The sequence below is a fragment of the Sinocyclocheilus rhinocerous genome, unplaced genomic scaffold, assembly GCF_001515625.1.
Source record: "Sinocyclocheilus rhinocerous isolate Xijiao unplaced genomic scaffold, SAMN03320098_v1.1 scaffold3662, whole genome shotgun sequence".
Lineage (NCBI taxonomy): Eukaryota > Metazoa > Chordata > Actinopteri > Cypriniformes > Cyprinidae > Sinocyclocheilus > Sinocyclocheilus rhinocerous.
Window position 1 is genome coordinate 335105 of NW_015629036.1, and position 16993 is coordinate 352097.

At 43.3% G+C, this 16993-nt stretch overlaps 2 protein-coding genes across 3 annotated transcripts in view; both read left to right on the forward strand.

The window, feature by feature from the left end:
* Positions 1-7363, forward strand: part of LOC107738571 (tyrosine-protein phosphatase non-receptor type 12-like) — a 21449-nt gene extending 14086 nt beyond the window's left edge. Inside the window, exons 5-18 of one of the 2 annotated variants that reach the window (XM_016550336.1) lie at positions 137-175; positions 268-339; positions 894-953; positions 1436-1578; positions 1979-2045; positions 2163-2240; positions 2371-2469; positions 2907-2992; positions 3281-3975; positions 4595-4666; positions 5145-5188; positions 5260-5302; positions 6366-6443; positions 6516-7363. In XM_016550336.1, coding sequence (XP_016405822.1) covers positions 137-175; positions 268-339; positions 894-953; positions 1436-1578; positions 1979-2045; positions 2163-2240; positions 2371-2469; positions 2907-2992; positions 3281-3975; positions 4595-4666; positions 5145-5188; positions 5260-5302; positions 6366-6443; positions 6516-6577 — 1638 coding nt within the window. In that variant the 3' untranslated portion in view covers positions 6578-7363. The remainder of the gene's footprint in view (positions 1-136; positions 176-267; positions 340-893; positions 954-1435; positions 1579-1978; positions 2046-2162; positions 2241-2370; positions 2470-2906; positions 2993-3280; positions 3976-4594; positions 4667-5144; positions 5189-5259; positions 5303-6365; positions 6444-6515) is intronic. The other variant, XM_016550337.1, reaches the window with a different exon arrangement.
* A 2637-nt stretch (positions 7364-10000) lies between these two features.
* The window catches only part of LOC107738573 (round spermatid basic protein 1-like protein), a 12123-nt gene continuing 5130 nt past the window's right edge, over positions 10001-16993 (forward strand). Inside the window, exons 1-4 of the mRNA XM_016550338.1 lie at positions 10001-10403; positions 12066-12206; positions 14676-14762; positions 14841-15301. Coding sequence (XP_016405824.1) covers positions 10082-10403; positions 12066-12206; positions 14676-14762; positions 14841-15301 — 1011 coding nt within the window. The 5' untranslated portion in view covers positions 10001-10081. The remainder of the gene's footprint in view (positions 10404-12065; positions 12207-14675; positions 14763-14840; positions 15302-16993) is intronic.

A 16993-nucleotide genomic window follows, 5' to 3' on the forward strand; every position in this document is an offset into this window, starting at 1 on the left:
AGTGAGTGAGTGAGTGAGTGTGTGAGTGTGTGTGTGTGTGTGTGTGTGTGTGAGTGTGTGTCTGTGTGAGTGAGTCTGTGTGTATGTCTGTGTGTGTGTGTGTTCTCTTAAGTGACACATGACTTCTGTTGCGCAGGTAATCGTGATGGCGTGTCGAGAGTTTGAGATGGGGCGGGTAAGAATGATTTCAATGTGGATTCTCTGCTTTAGCCATAAAAGCTTCGACTCACAGACTCAAACAATTTCTTCACTCGCTTTCCTCTGCAGAAAAAGTGTGAGCGTTACTTCCCACAATTTGGAGATGAGCCTGTGACGTTTGGCCCCTTCAGGATCTCCTGTGTGAGTCCACATTACACTTCCCAGCTTGCACCTCTCTCTCGTCACATGACATCAAAAGAAATGCGTTGAGCCTGCGGCCGTAGCAACAGATGTTATTGTTCACATGAAATGCGTCCACACTGGAACTCGATGTGGCTTAAATCTGATTGTTCTCAGTCAGTCGATGACGGTGTGAACAGCTGAAGCGCATTAAATTTGACATCTTCAAATGGGATCTGAACTTCACATGCAGGAATAAGACGTATCTGTTTTCCCCAGTGTGCCTTCAGCTTGGCCAGCAGTCAGCTTTACTGTAATTTTACATCAGTACATATATTAGGCATGCTATGTTTGCATCTTTTTTGTTTGTTACCAGCTTAAGTCCCATTTATGCGCTTTCAGGATTCATGTTTGAGATTTACTCACGTCACAGAAAACACAAACTGTATCAAATGCATCAAGCTGGTCCATGCAGATCTGAATAAGTTAATAACAACTGTTCTTAACTAACCTAAGAACTGTTCATCCGTATTGCCACTGTCTGATATGGGCTTCGTCTTTTTTTTTTTTTTCAGGAGTCTGAGCAGCCAAGGACAGATTATTTTATCCGCGCACTATCAGTGGAGTTTGATCACGTGAGTCTGTCTGTCTGTCTGTCTCTGTCTGTCTGTCTGTCTGTCTCTCCCTGTCTCTCTGTCTGTCTGTCTCTCTGTCTGTCTGTCTCTGTCTGTCTGTCTGTCTGTCTGTCTTATCCGCACACTATCAGTGGAGTTTGATCACGTGAGTCTGTCTGTCTGTCTGTCTCTGTCTGTCTGTCCCTGTCTCTCTGTCTGTCTGTCTGTCCCTGTCTCTCTGTATGTTTCTCTCTCTCTCTCTGTCTGTCTGTCTCTGTCTGTCTGTCTGTCTGTCTGTCTGTGTTTCTCTCTCTCTCTCTGTCTGTCTGTCTGTCTCTCTCTCTGTCTGTCTGTCTCTCTCTCTCTCTCTCTCTCTCTGTCTGTATGTCTCTCCCTGTCTCTCTGTCTCTCTCTGTCTGTCTGTCTCTCTGTCTGTCTGTCTGTCTGTCTGTCGCAGCAAGACAGTTTTTTAACCATCAGTCTGTTTCTCTCTGGTCTGTCAGGAAACCCGTCGAGTGACGCAGTTTCATTATGTGAACTGGCCCGATCACGACGTCCCGTCATCGTTCGATTCAATATTGGACATGATCGCTCTGATGAGGGAATATCAGGAGCATGACGACGTTCCCATCTGTGTCCACTGCAGGTATGAGATCTGCTCATCCTGACCTTCAGTCCCATGAGCCTCGAGCAGCAGCTCAAACTGACGCCTCGATCTTCTCCCGTCTCTGGCTTCATCTTGATGGCTAATCATCACGATGAATGAGAGGCTGAGGTTCAGGTGTAGTCTGGGGTTTATGGGTTAGAAGTCTTTTATTTAGCATGAGCCTCTGAGTTTGTGCCATGTTTGTTTTGCTGTGCTCAGTGAATGGATGACCGAGGGCTTGTGCTGATGGTGTGTGATGGAGGATAGCGGGGCACCAGTGATGCTGCAGGGCCTTCTGATCGTTTAACATGTTTACTTGTTCATATGAAACGACTGGTTAGTGTGTAATATCAGCGTGTGTTCTGACTGCATATATGTGCTGTTGTACATGTGTTGACAGTGCCGGCTGTGGACGCACAGGAGCCATCTGTGCAATCGACTACACATGGAACCTCCTGAAAGCTGGGGTAACACACACACACACACACACACACACAAACACAGACACACACACACGCACGCACAGACACACACACACACACACACTACCTGAAGGACTGGCATCATTGTGTGTTATTTTGCAGAGAATTCCTGAAGATTTTAACGTTTTCCAGCTGATTCAGGAGATGAGGACACACCGGCATTCAGCAGTTCAGACCAAAGTAAACTACACAAAACACGCTATACACACTGAAGCTGAATAACTTTGATCACAGGCTTCATGAGTTCATGACACGTTACAAACCGCCATAGGGTTGATCCTCCAACCTCCTGTTTCTCTCTGTACGTTAGGAGCAGTACGAGTTGGTTCATCGAGCGATTGCGCAGCTCTTTGAGAAACAGCTGATGCTTTTGGAGAGTCCGACTAACTCTGAGCTCACAGACGGGATGGTAAGATCACAAACACACACAATGAGCTGCTGGGATTAGATCTCTAGAAACACAGGAATGTCAGTTCAGAGAAATTAAACAATGAACAATAGAAACAATGATGCTTTACTTCCTGTTTGAAAAGCCTGATATACAGACACAATGCAGTCTGACCGCACACACACAAACACGCACACACTCACACACACACACACAGACACACACTCACTCACGCACACACACACACACACACAGACACACACTCACACACACTCACTCACTCACGCACACACACACACTCACACAGGACTGTAAGTGTCAGTTTGAGGCTGTAATATCTTCATTCTGTCCTTTCCTCCTCTATTTTCATTTCTCTGTTTGTGATGTAGAGGTTCTAGTGTTTTACATTCCCGTGTTTGCTTTGTCTTTGTTCACACACACACACACACACACTGCAGGAAGAGGGCAGCCCGGAAAAATCCGCTCAGAATTCAGATGAGGAGAGATGGGACACGCCCCCTCCCAAACCGCCCCGCATCCGCAGGTGAGACTCCGCCCCTCGGTACACGCCTCCAGAGTCTCATCAACCTCAAACCTCCAACCGCACCGAATGAAGAAACTTAGAAACATACTCGTTTCACAGAGTGTGTGTGTCAATGCAAATTTAATTATTTTAGTATTTAGAGAGTATATATATATAGTATTAGAGTATTAGTATTTAGAGAATTATGTATGTCATGCCATCTGCTGTGTTTCCATACGAACTCATGTCTTGTGTGAATGTTTGTCTCCCTCTGGAGGTGAAGCTCATGTTTTCTCTCTTCTCTCTCAGCAATCAGGTTGAAGGAGACGTGAAAGAGGAGATTCTGCAGCCTCCAGAGCCGCGGCCCGTTCCTCCGATCCTCACGCCGTCTCCGCCTTCAGCCTTCCCTACGGTCACAAACGTGCGGCAGGACAACGACCGCTACCATCCCAAACCCATCCTGCACGTGCTGGCGTCAGGTCAAAACCCCGACCTCAACGAGAACTACAGTAATCCCGGACAGAACGTCCCAGCGCCGCCCCCCGCCGACGGGCCGGACCGACGCCTGGAGCGAAAGCTGAGCATCGAGATCAAGAAGGTGCCGCTGACGGAGGGCCCTCGCAGCTTCGAGGGGAACAGCGTGTTGCAGCGGTCGCATGCGTTCAAGCGCTCCAACACCAGCAGCAGCTCCATTTCCGAGGAGTCCGACGAGCCTCCGCGACCCAACCACCTGCCGCTGAAGGGGGAGAAGGGTCACGCCGCCTGGTCCAGTCCTGAGAGAGCAGCCTCGCCCGCGGATCGATCGCCCAGTCCTGCGACACCAGCCGCACCCGTGAGGACGGCGCTGAGCTTCACCAACCCGCTGCACTCGGGCTTCACTGACGCCGACGCTCACTCCACGGCAGCCAGCACTGTATCAGTGGCGCAGCAGAGTGAACACATGCCCCGCAGGGTCACACCGATGTCCATCGCCAGCCAGAGCCTCCCCACACACACCTCATCAGGTACGTGCTCAAACACGCGCCGCTCCTCCGCTTCCTTTCCTAGCTCTCACTTCCTTCGAGTCGTTTGACTCTCATTTGATCAGGTTGGTGGTCAGAAATGATTCACACAGGTGAACAGGTGAACCGATGGAAGCATCGCTGTGACTGGAGTCTGTGTCGCTTTGAGTCCAATCTCTCAGACAGAATGAGAGTCTGATGAGTGTGTTGATCTTTAGGAAGTGGATGTGTGTGTAATCTCGGAACAGAAGAACCTTTTTCCCTATTTTTCCTTCAATGCCTGAAGTTCTGTCAGCTGATGTGGCTGTATATTCACACGTGTGTGAGTGAGTGTGTGTGTGTGTGTGTGTGTGTGAGTGCAGAGATGCTCCTGGGATCTTTAGGTCACCTGATCAAATGCAGCTTGTTTTCTGCCTCTGAACTGTGCTAATGTGCTAATGCTGCCTGTCTAGGGCACTCAGTAGGGTTGTGGGGCTGAAGGCATGATGGTAGCGTGTTCTGAGCTCATGATCGGGGCTCTGGGCTTGTGTCAGGTGCTGATGCTGTGTTCAGCTGGGTAAACGCTCTGGATGGTGTGTGTGTGTGTGTGAGCGCTGGTCTGTAACTGCTTTCTTTGCCCCAGACTGTGACGACAGTGAAGATTTGCCCCCGCCTGTTCCTGAGCGAACCGCTGAGTCCTTCCTAATGGCCACAGGTGCGTCTTTACTGTGTCCAGCCACACGAGGGCAGCAGAGGCTCTGAGACAGAAGCACAGCGCGTCACTTCCTGCTTCTGTAAAGAAGTCTGATCTTGTTCCACTGAACGCAGACAACTGAAGAATTCAGACAATGAAGATTTACTTTTATCTGGTTGCTCTTGGTGAAAATCAGTTTAATGACACACACACACCGTGAATCTCAGCCCTCTGTTACGTCTCGCAGTGACTGAAATGGTCGTTATGAAATATAAATGACAAAAAGTGGTTTTGACGGAATGCTTTTCAATAATTATGCAGATAAATGCTTGTTGGTAGCTGGTGTGTGTGTGTGTTGATTTTGAAGTGAGTTGATCACTAATGGTTTATTAAGGGTTCAGTCATTAAACTCTGTTTTATTAGTGAGGTAATAGCGTCTAAGCTTCTCGTTCTCATGTCTGTCTGAACTTCCTGTAACGTTTCCCTCGTGTTCATTCAGAGCCCGCAGATGTGAAGCCGCCGCCGGCCGAAGCGTCGTCACAGGTGAGACGAGTCTGTTTCTGCTGTAACTGACTGAGAACGAGTGATTTCACGTCTGTCTCTTCTCTTCACAGGCGTCTGCAGACACACAAGCTCCTGCTAGTCCTCCAAAGACCGGTACGTCACACTTAAAGGGTTTATTAATGTTTTCTCATTTTTGGCCAATGAATCTCACTCAGAATATGAGTGTACAGAGGCGAGAGAGACAGTATGTAGCCAAAGACACTTCCTGTTGATCAGCACTTCCTGCAGACTTTTATTTTCACTGAATCCATAAAACTTTCCCCCGTCATCTCATCTGACATGAGTTTGTGCAGCTCTAGAAACCCGCGTTAGGTGCGTTATTTACAATATCATCATGTGTGTGTAGCATTAACATAACAGCACTTCATTTTTTTTTATATCACAGTTAATGTCAGTTCGGCTTTATTGTGACTCATGTAAGGGTGCTTTCACACCTGGCTCGTTGTTTCGGAACCTGGCGCGTTCCCCCCCTTAGCTCGGTTCGTTTGAGCATATGTGAACACGTCAATCGCGCTTGGATCCGCGCCAAAACAATCGGTCCGAGATCGCCTGAACGAGGTGGTCTCAGCTCAAGCTGTTGTCGTTGCCTCCTGACGGCTGACAGCCGTGACAGCTCAGTGGAATCCCGGAAAATAAACCGTGGAACTTTGACCAATGAGAGAACAGTTTACTCGCGCGTGACTTGTATTAACAAATTTGGTCCATTTAGAAACTTTGCCGTGTGAAAGCGAACCGCAGCAAGAATAAAAAGCAACATTGTAATAATTTTAATCCCTGTTTCGGAGCAAAGCAATCGATCTACAGGTGTGAAAGCACCCGAAGTCTCACGTTCACGGACGGCGCCGGCTGTTCAGTTAATTCTTTACTGTTTACACAAAGATATGATTTTTATTATTAGAATGAATATATTATTATTATTATTATTATTACACAAAAATAATATCTTAATTCACTTGCAGCATTGCAATGCATTGTGGTTAAACCCTCAGCTTTATTTGAATGTTAATGTGCTTTTGTTTCTGGTTTCTATATCTCCGACTCAAAGATCAGCCGGCTGACGCTGATGTGATTTCTCCCATAAAGTGATGAAATAAAAGCCTGATGACAAAGGCGTGCATTTGTTTAACTGTGTTGCCGGTTTTGTTTTGTTTTCTAGATGCTGAGCAGAAGAACGGAAAGGGTCCGGATTCGCCTCTGAGCGTCCCGAAGGACAGGAGAGCCGAGACGGAGATGGGTGAGTGACGAGAGCAGAGGAGCAGATGAAAGCTTTTCCTTTATGATCTGTGAGTTTCTCTCTGTGCTGCAGGATTCAGCAGCCGCTGCTTGCATCCCAAAGGCCCCCGGGAGCCTCCGTCGGAGTGGACGTGACCGCGGCACCCATCCGCTGCACACTCCACGCTCCTCTCTCTTCTCTGTAGACGGACGGTCCAAGACTCTGCGCCCTCTTCTCTGACTAACACAATCAGTAAAGCTACAAAGATAATCTCCCATGATGCACCTGTGCAGCCGCTGCTGTAGTGCTGCTCGCTGTGCTGGTGCTAAACGTCTCGCCGGGACCAGGACCTGCCTTACTCCTCCTGGACCTGTTTGTTACTCGCGCATCTTCTGCAGTAGTTTATCCTCGGATCAGACGGACGAGGGCCGAGGAGCTGCTGCCTCATTAACGGTGTCTCATGCGTGTTCAGGGCGAGCCGTGAATAATGATGCAAACGTACTATCACTGAATATATTAATGCGATGTAAGACGTCTGTGCATGAAAGCGTCACGTGTACCTCAAACTGTAAGTTATTTGCCCTCCTGTTAGAACAAACCTTTTCAGTGTTGTGTTTTCTTTTCTCGCCGTTTCTTTGCGTTGGTCAGGCCGGCGCGTACCGGCCGCTTCACGAGACGCTGGAAATTGTGATGATGCTTTTTGTAAATTGTATTCTAGAGGTTATTTTTGTATGTCATTTTCTCACCTCACGAACAACACCCTGACAGCTCGCCCGTGGCTTTTTTTTGTTTTCCATTTTACTGTGTGTTTGAGACGCAGAGAGAGAATGTGTGCGAGCTGCACAAAGTCGCATTTAAACCTCTGGGATTTTACTCGACCTTCCAACACAGACCTGTCAATCAATCAATCAATCAACATGTCAGTAAAACATTAGGAGGAAGATGTCTCCTGCTGCTTTATTCTCAGTACATGCTGTGTGTGTGTGTGAGAGAGAGAGAGAGATTGTGAGTGTGTGTGTGTGTGTGTGAGAGAGTTATTGTGTGTGTGAGAGATTGTGAATGTGTGTGTGTGTGTGTGGGAGAGTGATTGTGAGTGTGTGTGTGTGTGGGAGAGTGATTGTAAGTGTGTGTGTGTGTGTGTGTGTGAGAGTGATTGAGTGTGTGTGAGAGTGATTGTAAGTATGTGTGATTGTGTGTGAGAGATTGTGTGTGTGATTGAGAGTGTGTGTGTGTGTGTGTGAGAGATTGTAAGTGTGTGTGTGATTGTGAGTGTGAGAGTGTGTGTGTGTGTGTCACATGTTGAAGTTTCTACAGCTGATATTGTTCATATTGGTTCAGACAGGCGCTCGCTCTCGCCATCTGCTGCTGAACATCTGCATTCACACAGCTGTAACACGTGTTTGTGAACAGCAGCGTTTGAGTTTCTGTGTCTGTTGCATTTGCTGCAGCAGTTTGTCATTTTCCACTATTGTTTGATGTGCTAATCATTCAGATGCTAGAATATGGCAGTCCTGTGATAGACGGCAGAACGAGCTCAGCGTGACACACGAGTGCTAGGGTTAGGTTAGGGTTAGCACTCAGCTCTGTTCGCATGTATTCATACTCATTGATCCATTCATCAATAATTTCATCTGCTGGTAAAGCTGTTGTGTTCCTGTGATCACGTCTTACTCTGATTTATTCATTCCTGTTTCTCACTGAATGGATGTTATCTGAGAAGTTCTGACAGAAGAGCTGATGAAGGATGAGTGTGTGGTCTCTCTGTCGCAGTGCATTAATGAACGCTCCTCCATCCGGGTCACATGACCTCTCGGGATGCCAGTCAGACGTCAGTGGAATCTCCTTCAAGTCAGGAGAAGAGGCTGGTTTGAGACGCCTGGACGGGAGTGAAGAAATCTCTCGTAAGCACAAGCCAACAGCTCCATCATGTGCTCTGTTCCTGATACAGTGGCTGCATAATAACTGCTGATTCACATGAACTAAATTAACAATCAATTCAATATATATACAATTTCACATTTTACACTAGAACAAAATGTTGTGATTGTTTTGAGCCAATGAGCTTTAAGCTCTGTCGTCAGCAAGTCGTTTCCCATCATGCTTTGAGTTTGCGCAGCTGTTGAACAGCGATGGGAGCGGAGCATCATCCACTGATTTTGTAATTTATAACAAACTGAAGTTTTCGTTAAGAGGAATATGGACATTGTATTCAAAGATAATTTATTTTCCTGCGATAGAGGTTAGGTTTAAAATATTCCATTTAAAATACAGGATATTATAAATGTATTAATCAGGCAAATTTCTTTATCCATAAATTTAAATGGGAATAAAAAAATATTTTTCAAATAGTAACCGGTCACTAATTTAATATGTGAAAAATTACTGCAAATCTATTCTCTGATTTATTTTGCATAATTTGTATAGTGTTATATTCATAAAGCTGTTGATATGCTGTTTATCATTTTTAAGCGTTGAGTAAGAGAATACACAGATTTATACAGTATTGACAGTGTTCTCCAAACAGACGCTGTATTCTTTGTTTCCTGGACAAAATGAATTAAATTAGGCTTAGACCCTCACCATTTCTTTTTGTGAAATTTTCCTAAATTAATAAAATGTCATAATTTAATTTAATTGATTATTTTCATTGGAATAGTACATCGATACCAAATGATGAACAATAATGATGGATTCTTGTTTTGTTTTGTTGAAGAAAAATCACAGGAATATCTAATCAATCTCTCTAATACACCTTTTGCTGGATATATATCATCTAAGATCTTAAATGTAAGCTGTTTTTATGTCATTATTTAAATAGTATTTTACTCCAAGCTTTAGTGCAGTTATTTAGTCCATATTCAGAAATACTGATTTCCACAACCAGCTTTTATGAGCAGCTGTTTCACCTGACAATATTACTTATGTTTATTAGTACAACTGTGTTTAAGAATGTAAACATTGATATCCTCTATAAACATACGGTCTTTAACATGTCGCTTTCTCTTTGTAACCCATTCACCATTTGAATAAATTATTAATTTTATTGCTACTTTCTAGTTTGACAACCGGCAGATTTAAATGCAAGATTGAATCTGAAGAAGTGATGATCTAAACATCTGATACTGTATATGAGAACAGATCTGCGCTTGGGGTGTAAATGCAAACAAATATTGGCACTTATTCTGCAAATGTGTTTCTTTGTTCATGTTTTTCTCTTTTCTTCAAAGAAACACGTGAAGTCGTTGCAACAACCACAATACATTTCATTACGTTATATATATATATATATATATCACTATTCCTTTTGTGTTCATGTAGTAAAAAGTAGCAAGTGGTCACCATGTCTAGATTATTAAATTTTTAACTAGTGTTATTTTGCTGTAAACAATTTGGTGTTAATTTCTTTTTCATGAGAGACCAAAAAAATTATATTTTTACATTTGTGGAGAGCAGATGGAAAAATAACGATGTATCGAGTATCATCAAAATTTGGAAAAATATCGAGATTAGAGAGTAAATGGGTTCATGAATCATAATCAAGTGAGTACAGAGACTAAACTGCTGACGTCACCGCTCCTGCTGTCAATCACCGCCAGGCCACGCCCCTCCCGTGCGTCTTACACAAACAGCAGCAGCTCGAGAGAGTAAATAGAGAAAAGATGGCGGAGTTCATTCAGCTCAACAAACCCACCGAACCGAAACCAGCGTCCCAGAACCGGGAGCACCATCATCATCCTCCACCGGCCAAAAAAATCCGACATGAAGAGAAAATATTTAAAGCCAAGAAGATGAACGGAGGCACGGAGCAGCAGAATTACAGCAGCAAACCGAAAAACAAGAAAACCAAAACAGAGAAAGACAGAGAGCGAGAGAAAGAGAAAGGCAAAGACAGAGAGAAAGAGAGGAAGAAACACAAACTGGCGGCTGAAAATCACCTCAGTGTGAAGAAGGAGAACGGAGAGCTGAAGCTGTTGCAGAAAGGTATCGCTAGTCGCTTCGCTGCTGCTGCTCGGGCGCTGTTTGCGGCTGATAACGGGCCGCTGCTTCGCTAGCTGTGATCGGTGCGGGTGCGAGTGAGTGAGTGAGTGAGTGTGTGTGTGTGTGTGTGTGTGTGTGTGTGTGTTATTAAGGGTTTATTGTGTCTCGTGAACGAGTGTGTGCGCGTTTATTTGAGTGGAAACCTCGACAGCGCGCTAGTTAGCTTAGCATCGGCGCGTGCAGCTGCAATGTGACGCGCTCATTAACATCTGCTGCTACAGCAGACACACATCATCATAATGCCAATAAATGCGTCTCTTTATATTCAAGTTTCAATTTAACCTGCAGGACGGCAGAATAATAGCCCGTGTTAATAAAAACAGCATTCGAAATATCTGCTGTCATTCCTGAAATGTCTATTCAGACACCAGAAGATCAACATTAACGATCATCGCGATTATAACAACTGCTGAAATATCTGTAATAACATTGTCATCCAGCTGAAGCTCCAGTGAAGGCTTTGATCTGTGTGTGTGACAGCGATGTTCTGTTACTCTGTAATAAATCTGCTGTTTTCTGTCACACTGTAAGCTTCACTGTAAACTGCGAGTGCTGAACAGTTGTGTGTTATTTGTTTCAGGCCTGTTACACACATTTGCGTTACTCACACATAACATGATAATGAGCACTAATAAAGTAGTAACCAATCTGTCATAACAACATGAGCACAAAAGCCACATTCAGTCATTTCTGTCAGCTTCAGATGCTAACCAGCTACTCGCACTAACTCACACTAACTCACCCTAACTCACACTAACTCACATTAAGTCATTACAGATCAGTTACACTCCTGACAAGAGCAGTGAATGGATCGTGAAGCTTCTCAGAAGGAGCTGTATTCCTTCAGGGGCTCAAAAGACGTTCAAAAGATCATTTGCAGGAACCCAAACACGATCAATCCGTTATTTACACACTTTCACATCCTTCCTAACCTGCATGACTTTCTTTCTGGATCACTAAAGCAGATATTTTGAGAAATGTCCACATAATGAAAGTCAGATCGGTGCAGTGGTGTTTTAAACTCATTTTACTTTCACTGTATTGACAAAAGTAGTTGAAACGTTCTTCAAAACATCTTCTGTGTTCTGCAGAAGAAAGAAAGTCATGCAGGTCTGGAGCGACACGAGGGAGAGTAAACGATGACAGAATGACCTTTTTTATTGTCTCTGTCTGTTTACATGCTTCCACAACAGTGTTTTAGTGGTTTATAATCATGTTTTCATTCATTTCACAATTTATGCAGTTTGTCTTTATGAAACACATTATTTTACTCTAGTACCTTGTTGAAGTGAGTCTGGCCTGTGCAGCTCTGAACATGAGCACAGGAACGTGACAGAAACGTCTGCATGAGCGTGATGTGTGTGTTTGTACGAGGATCATGAAGCCTGTCCAGAATGTGTTCAGGTTATAAATGCTTCTCGCAGGACTGTTCAAACCTAGTTTTTCATGACAGTTTATCCGAGTGTATGAAGATATAGTAGAACACTTTGACAGTCTAGTGAGGAATGTGACTAGTCTAAGATCTGAGCTGGTAAATTCATGACCTTTCACCAGTGTGTGTTTGAGCAGGACTCACACGCGTGTAACTGTTTCTTTCTCCTACAGAACACACCGTCAAAGACAAAGAGAAGCAGAGAGACAGAGACCGCGAGAAAAAGAGAGAGAAGGAGATGAAGGAGAAAAGAAAACATAAGCTGATGACGGAGATGAAGAGAGAGAATGGAGAGGTGAAGATCCAGCAGAAAGGTGAGCGATCTGTCAATCACCTGCGTTTGACCTCTGACCTGCGCTCTGAATCCACATGTGAGCTTCAGGCGCTCATAACGTGCTTTTGGAAACTCGGTTTCACTTTCAACATGCACATCATTTCCAAAGGTTTTATTATATAATATGAAAAAGTCTTGACAGCGTAAACGTGATGTGGACTGAGACGCTGTCACAGCAGAACAGAGCTTTAGAGAAGTGCTGGTCACTGAAGACATCTGAGAAACTGAACCTGCTCAAAAACACACTCTATTGGCTGCGCAGTGTGTGCCTTTTGTTCTTTTTGCCTGATTGTTAACATCAGATATTTCCATATGAGACGAGATGTTTGTCATCACTGCAGAAATCACAATTTATTACAAAATAAGCACCATATAATTTTGTGGCCAAAAAGCCCTGGCTGATGTACTTGAACAAGATGCAACCGTTTTAGATGGCGTCATACAATATATGACAAAACTTGTCATACTTTATTGCTTATTTAATAAACGGTATTCTAAAAATATTGAAGTTCATCACAGTAATTGTATTATCTGGAGTGGTGCTGCAGAATGCAACTGAAAGACCAGAATGTTTGCAAATGTGCGATTTGATATCTGACTCGCTGAGTCAGTGAATCGTTCAGAGTTATTACTGACTCGTTCACGTGATTCAAGTCATTTTTGGTTAGAGTCTGATTCTAAATAAAGCTGGAAATGTGTTCAAGCTTGTGACGCTTTCATTCAGTCTCTTTACTGACTTTGATCATGCACTGCCTGTCCAGAAAAAGATTGCACACGTTAATGTTTTGTTGGACCCTCTTTAGCTCTGAAACATTGTGCTTTTGACATCATTATGCAACATCACATCATTTATTTCCATCAAGAGTTGCATTAATGTGTGGCTGAGATCTTGTATTGGCAGTGGGAGAGTCAGACCGCTCTGTAGAGTTAAGCAGGACTGCGTGGTGCCAGTTCATATGAAAATGATTCCTCATGCTCACAATTTGAACCTGCTGAATCTTGACATTGTCATACTGAAATATGTGCATGGGTACGTTGGGTTGTTGCGAATCATACAACATGCCAGAAACATATTAATCACCGCAATAATGATCCAGTCCTAAAATAGTCTGTGTTTGCTCATTTAAATCCAAATGGCAACTTTATTTTTTGGCCAGGCAGTGTACCACAATGTGTAAAGATTTATATTCACCATTCAACAGTTTAGATTTTTTAAATCCAAAAAACATTCCAATATTTGATTTAGCATATTAGAGATCCAGGTGTAAGATTGAATCGACTGTGTTTGGGTGATGTGTTGGAATCAAGCAATCAGAAATATTCTTTCAAAAATGCAGCCAGGATCACTAGAGTTATAGATTAAACTAGAACTAATTTATACTAAACTAGAAAAACGAACTGAGTGTTTTAATGTAACTAATGGCTGGAGTGTGTAAATCAGGCTAATAGTAGAGAGCAGCAGCTCTTCATCACTGGTCCTCCAGAAACAGTGCTCGATCTGAATCTGTCCGGTCTGGATCACGCACGCAAACACACACACGTTTGCTTACTCTGCTGCTGGATTCCAGAAACATTCAGACATTCAGTCTGTTGGAAAACTTCATAATATGAAAACTCTGACGCGAGAGTTTGTCACGCTCAGCTGTTAAACTTTCACTTGTACCTCTTCATTTATGGAAACACAGAGCCATTTTTCACTGTCGCCCCGAGATTGTGTTTAACACACACACCATCGTTTGTACACAACTGATGACTAAACTAACTAATCATGTCACATTACTTAAAGAAAGTAGTGTGTTAGTTGCATGTTGATTTTGTATCTCAATTTTATGGCGTTTTATGACAAAAGATGTTATGTTTGTCTCACCATACATTCTTTTGGTAGAAGAAACTGAAGTATAAAATGAGTGTCATTAAAGAATCCAGAGAAATACAAGTAGATAAGTCATTCTGCTAGTAAGATGATAAGAGAGCATTAATAAACTGTTGGAGACACAGACGGACTCATTCCCGCAGCTCCTCAGTGTTTCTCACACACGTTTAGCTCTGATGACGGTGTGTTCTTCTGTCTCTGCTCCTCTCTGAAGTCATTTTGTGTCCCGTGACTGTGTTCATGGCCAGGTGTCTGATAGTCGGCCATCAGTCAGTTGGATTGTCCGTTTCTGTATTTGTATTATTAGTGTCTGTTATTTGTGATGCTGGTGGATGTCTTTGAGTGCTCAACTAGTGGATTTGTGTCATTTTCAGTCATGACTAAAGAAAGCTCAGGTCTCACGGACGTCTCACCTTTAGCTCTCGCTGCACTGAAGCTCTCTGGAGATTTACAGACCTCGATGGATTCACTCACGTCTGCTCCTGTCTTCATTAGCTCTGCTGTTTGCTAGGATGCCAAATCACTCTCGTTCTGAGGATTTTTGTGTAAGTTAATCTTCTTTCTCCTGTGCTGTAGGTGACAGAGAGAAGCCGAAGATCGACTCCGCTGAGGATCTGCTGATGAAAAAGGTCAAGAAGAAAAAGAAAAAGAAACACAAAGAAGGTGAAAAGCGGAAGCGGCCTAAGATGTACAGCAAATCTATCCAGACGGTGTGTTCTGATCTCCCCAAATCTGGTTCAGAATTCAAGCCGCCGCCGCCTCCAGTCCAGCAGGGCGGCGCTCTGAGCTCCGTCAGCAGCCTGAAGCAGGAGAACAGCTGTGGCCAGAGCGCGAACGCAGCAGACGGCGAGGCCAGAGCCGCTAAACTCCCCGGGCTGGAGCGGCTGGAGTTCGGCTGTCTGGTTCACGTGGAGCACCAGCCGAACGGAGGAGCTCTGGTGGCTCACGCCTACAGCAAGGAGCTCTCTGTCCTGTCTCCTGTGGAGATGCAGAGGTTTGCGCAGGAGTTTGTGACGCTGGCGTTTTGCGAGGACCAGGATGGAGCCGCTAACTACGTGATGGGTGTGATTCACGGCGCTGCCTCCTACCTCCCAGACTTCCTGGAGTACTTCTCTACTAAGTTCCCCAACTCACCCGTCAAAATGGAGATCCTGGGGAAGAAGGACATCGAGACGACTAGTATGGCAAACTTCCACACTCAGGTTAGTAGATGCTAGGGATGCACGATATTGGAGTTTTGCTGATATCCAATATGCTGATATTTTTCAACTCATTTTGGCTGATAGCCGATGCAGATACGGATATATTTCCTTTTGTTTGGAATAGGGTGCAACAATTAACCAATTTCACTATTAACTGCGCTTTAAAATGTCATGGTTTATTAATTGTAAAGAGTGTTTCTGTTGCACAAAACGAAAACAAAGTTACACTAGCGGTGCACGAGCTTAGAATGTGGTGCTTCTCAGAGACACAGAGGCTACTACACACACTACGACTATATCAGCAAACGTACGACTATAATAACAGATCAGTGCTGCACACACAACATGGGTGGTGAAAAGTACATTTCACACATTACTATTTAGAAATAAATGTATGCACACGATTCTGCTATTGGTTTTAATTTAATAAATGTAATAAATTAAAAAAAATTTATGTGTGTACATTTGCACTCTATTAGGATATAATCTAAACAAGATTTCATTCATGAGGCCCCAGATGATGGTGATGTGTTGATATATCATGTAGTGGGAGAAAAACAGCTCTCTGATGTATCGTGATTCTTTCTGTGTTTCTGTATTTTGAAGGTGTATTCAGTTGACAATTACTCAACTACATATAGTTGTTATTATTATATAGTACTATTTTAAGTACTTATATAATTGTATCATTTAAATATTTAGTGTTTTATTATTTTTGGTATGAATAGTTGTGGCATTTCACTGGATTGGTAATGGCTGCAACATGGCAACATGAAGTACAGGGCTCCAGACTGCGACCATTTTTTCTGCCTGTGAGACTAAATGCTGTGCGCGGTCGCACTGGCGCGACCACCGCGTTGTTTAACTCATAAACGCTGCCAATTCTGTTGCATATGTGAAACATCAAACGGCAAACGAAACTGAAAGCATAATGAAACTGCGCTAGTCGTTTGAACTGCGCAGCGCTTCGAGAGTAGAGCCTGGTTTATACTCGCCGCGTCAGCACGAGCGCGAATATTGAGGAAACGATGGATGGGTTTCAAGCTAAAGTAAAGTAAAAGACCGCTTCTTAAACCAAAGGTGAACATGTTGGTATTCTTGTGGGAAAAAAAACATGCAAGCACTGTCACCGACAGCAAGTTTAGTTTTACTTTTCTTTTTGTTTTCATTTGCATTATCTTTGCTGTTTACCTCGCGTTACGCTATGGAGGCTCTCTTTTATTTATTTTTTATTTGATTCCTCAGTGTTTGCTAAACGTTCTGTATTTTATTAGTCGGTATATAATACAGCATGCGGTGTATGCAATGCCTCATCTTATTTGTTTGTGTTAATAAATGTTTGTAAGCTTGTTTGTGATTGTATCTTACTGTTTTATTGTTGTTGTACTTTTTAATTTAGAATAACAATGAATCCATCTTTTGATTTAGTCTTAAAAAGTGAAAGGTATAGATTAGGGATGTCCATTTTAACCGTTTAACCAGTTAACCGACCGTAAGAATTTTGACTGATTAATACAATCAGTAAAATGGTTTAAAAAGTCATTTAATTATTTATTTTTTCAGTAATTTATCAAAATATTTAAAAATGTTTGCTGCATAGTTAAAATACGCTACGCGTATTAAAAAAAAATTGTTTTTTAGGGGGGAAAAACATAAGGCACGTATAAGTCGCATTTTATTATTTCATTCAGA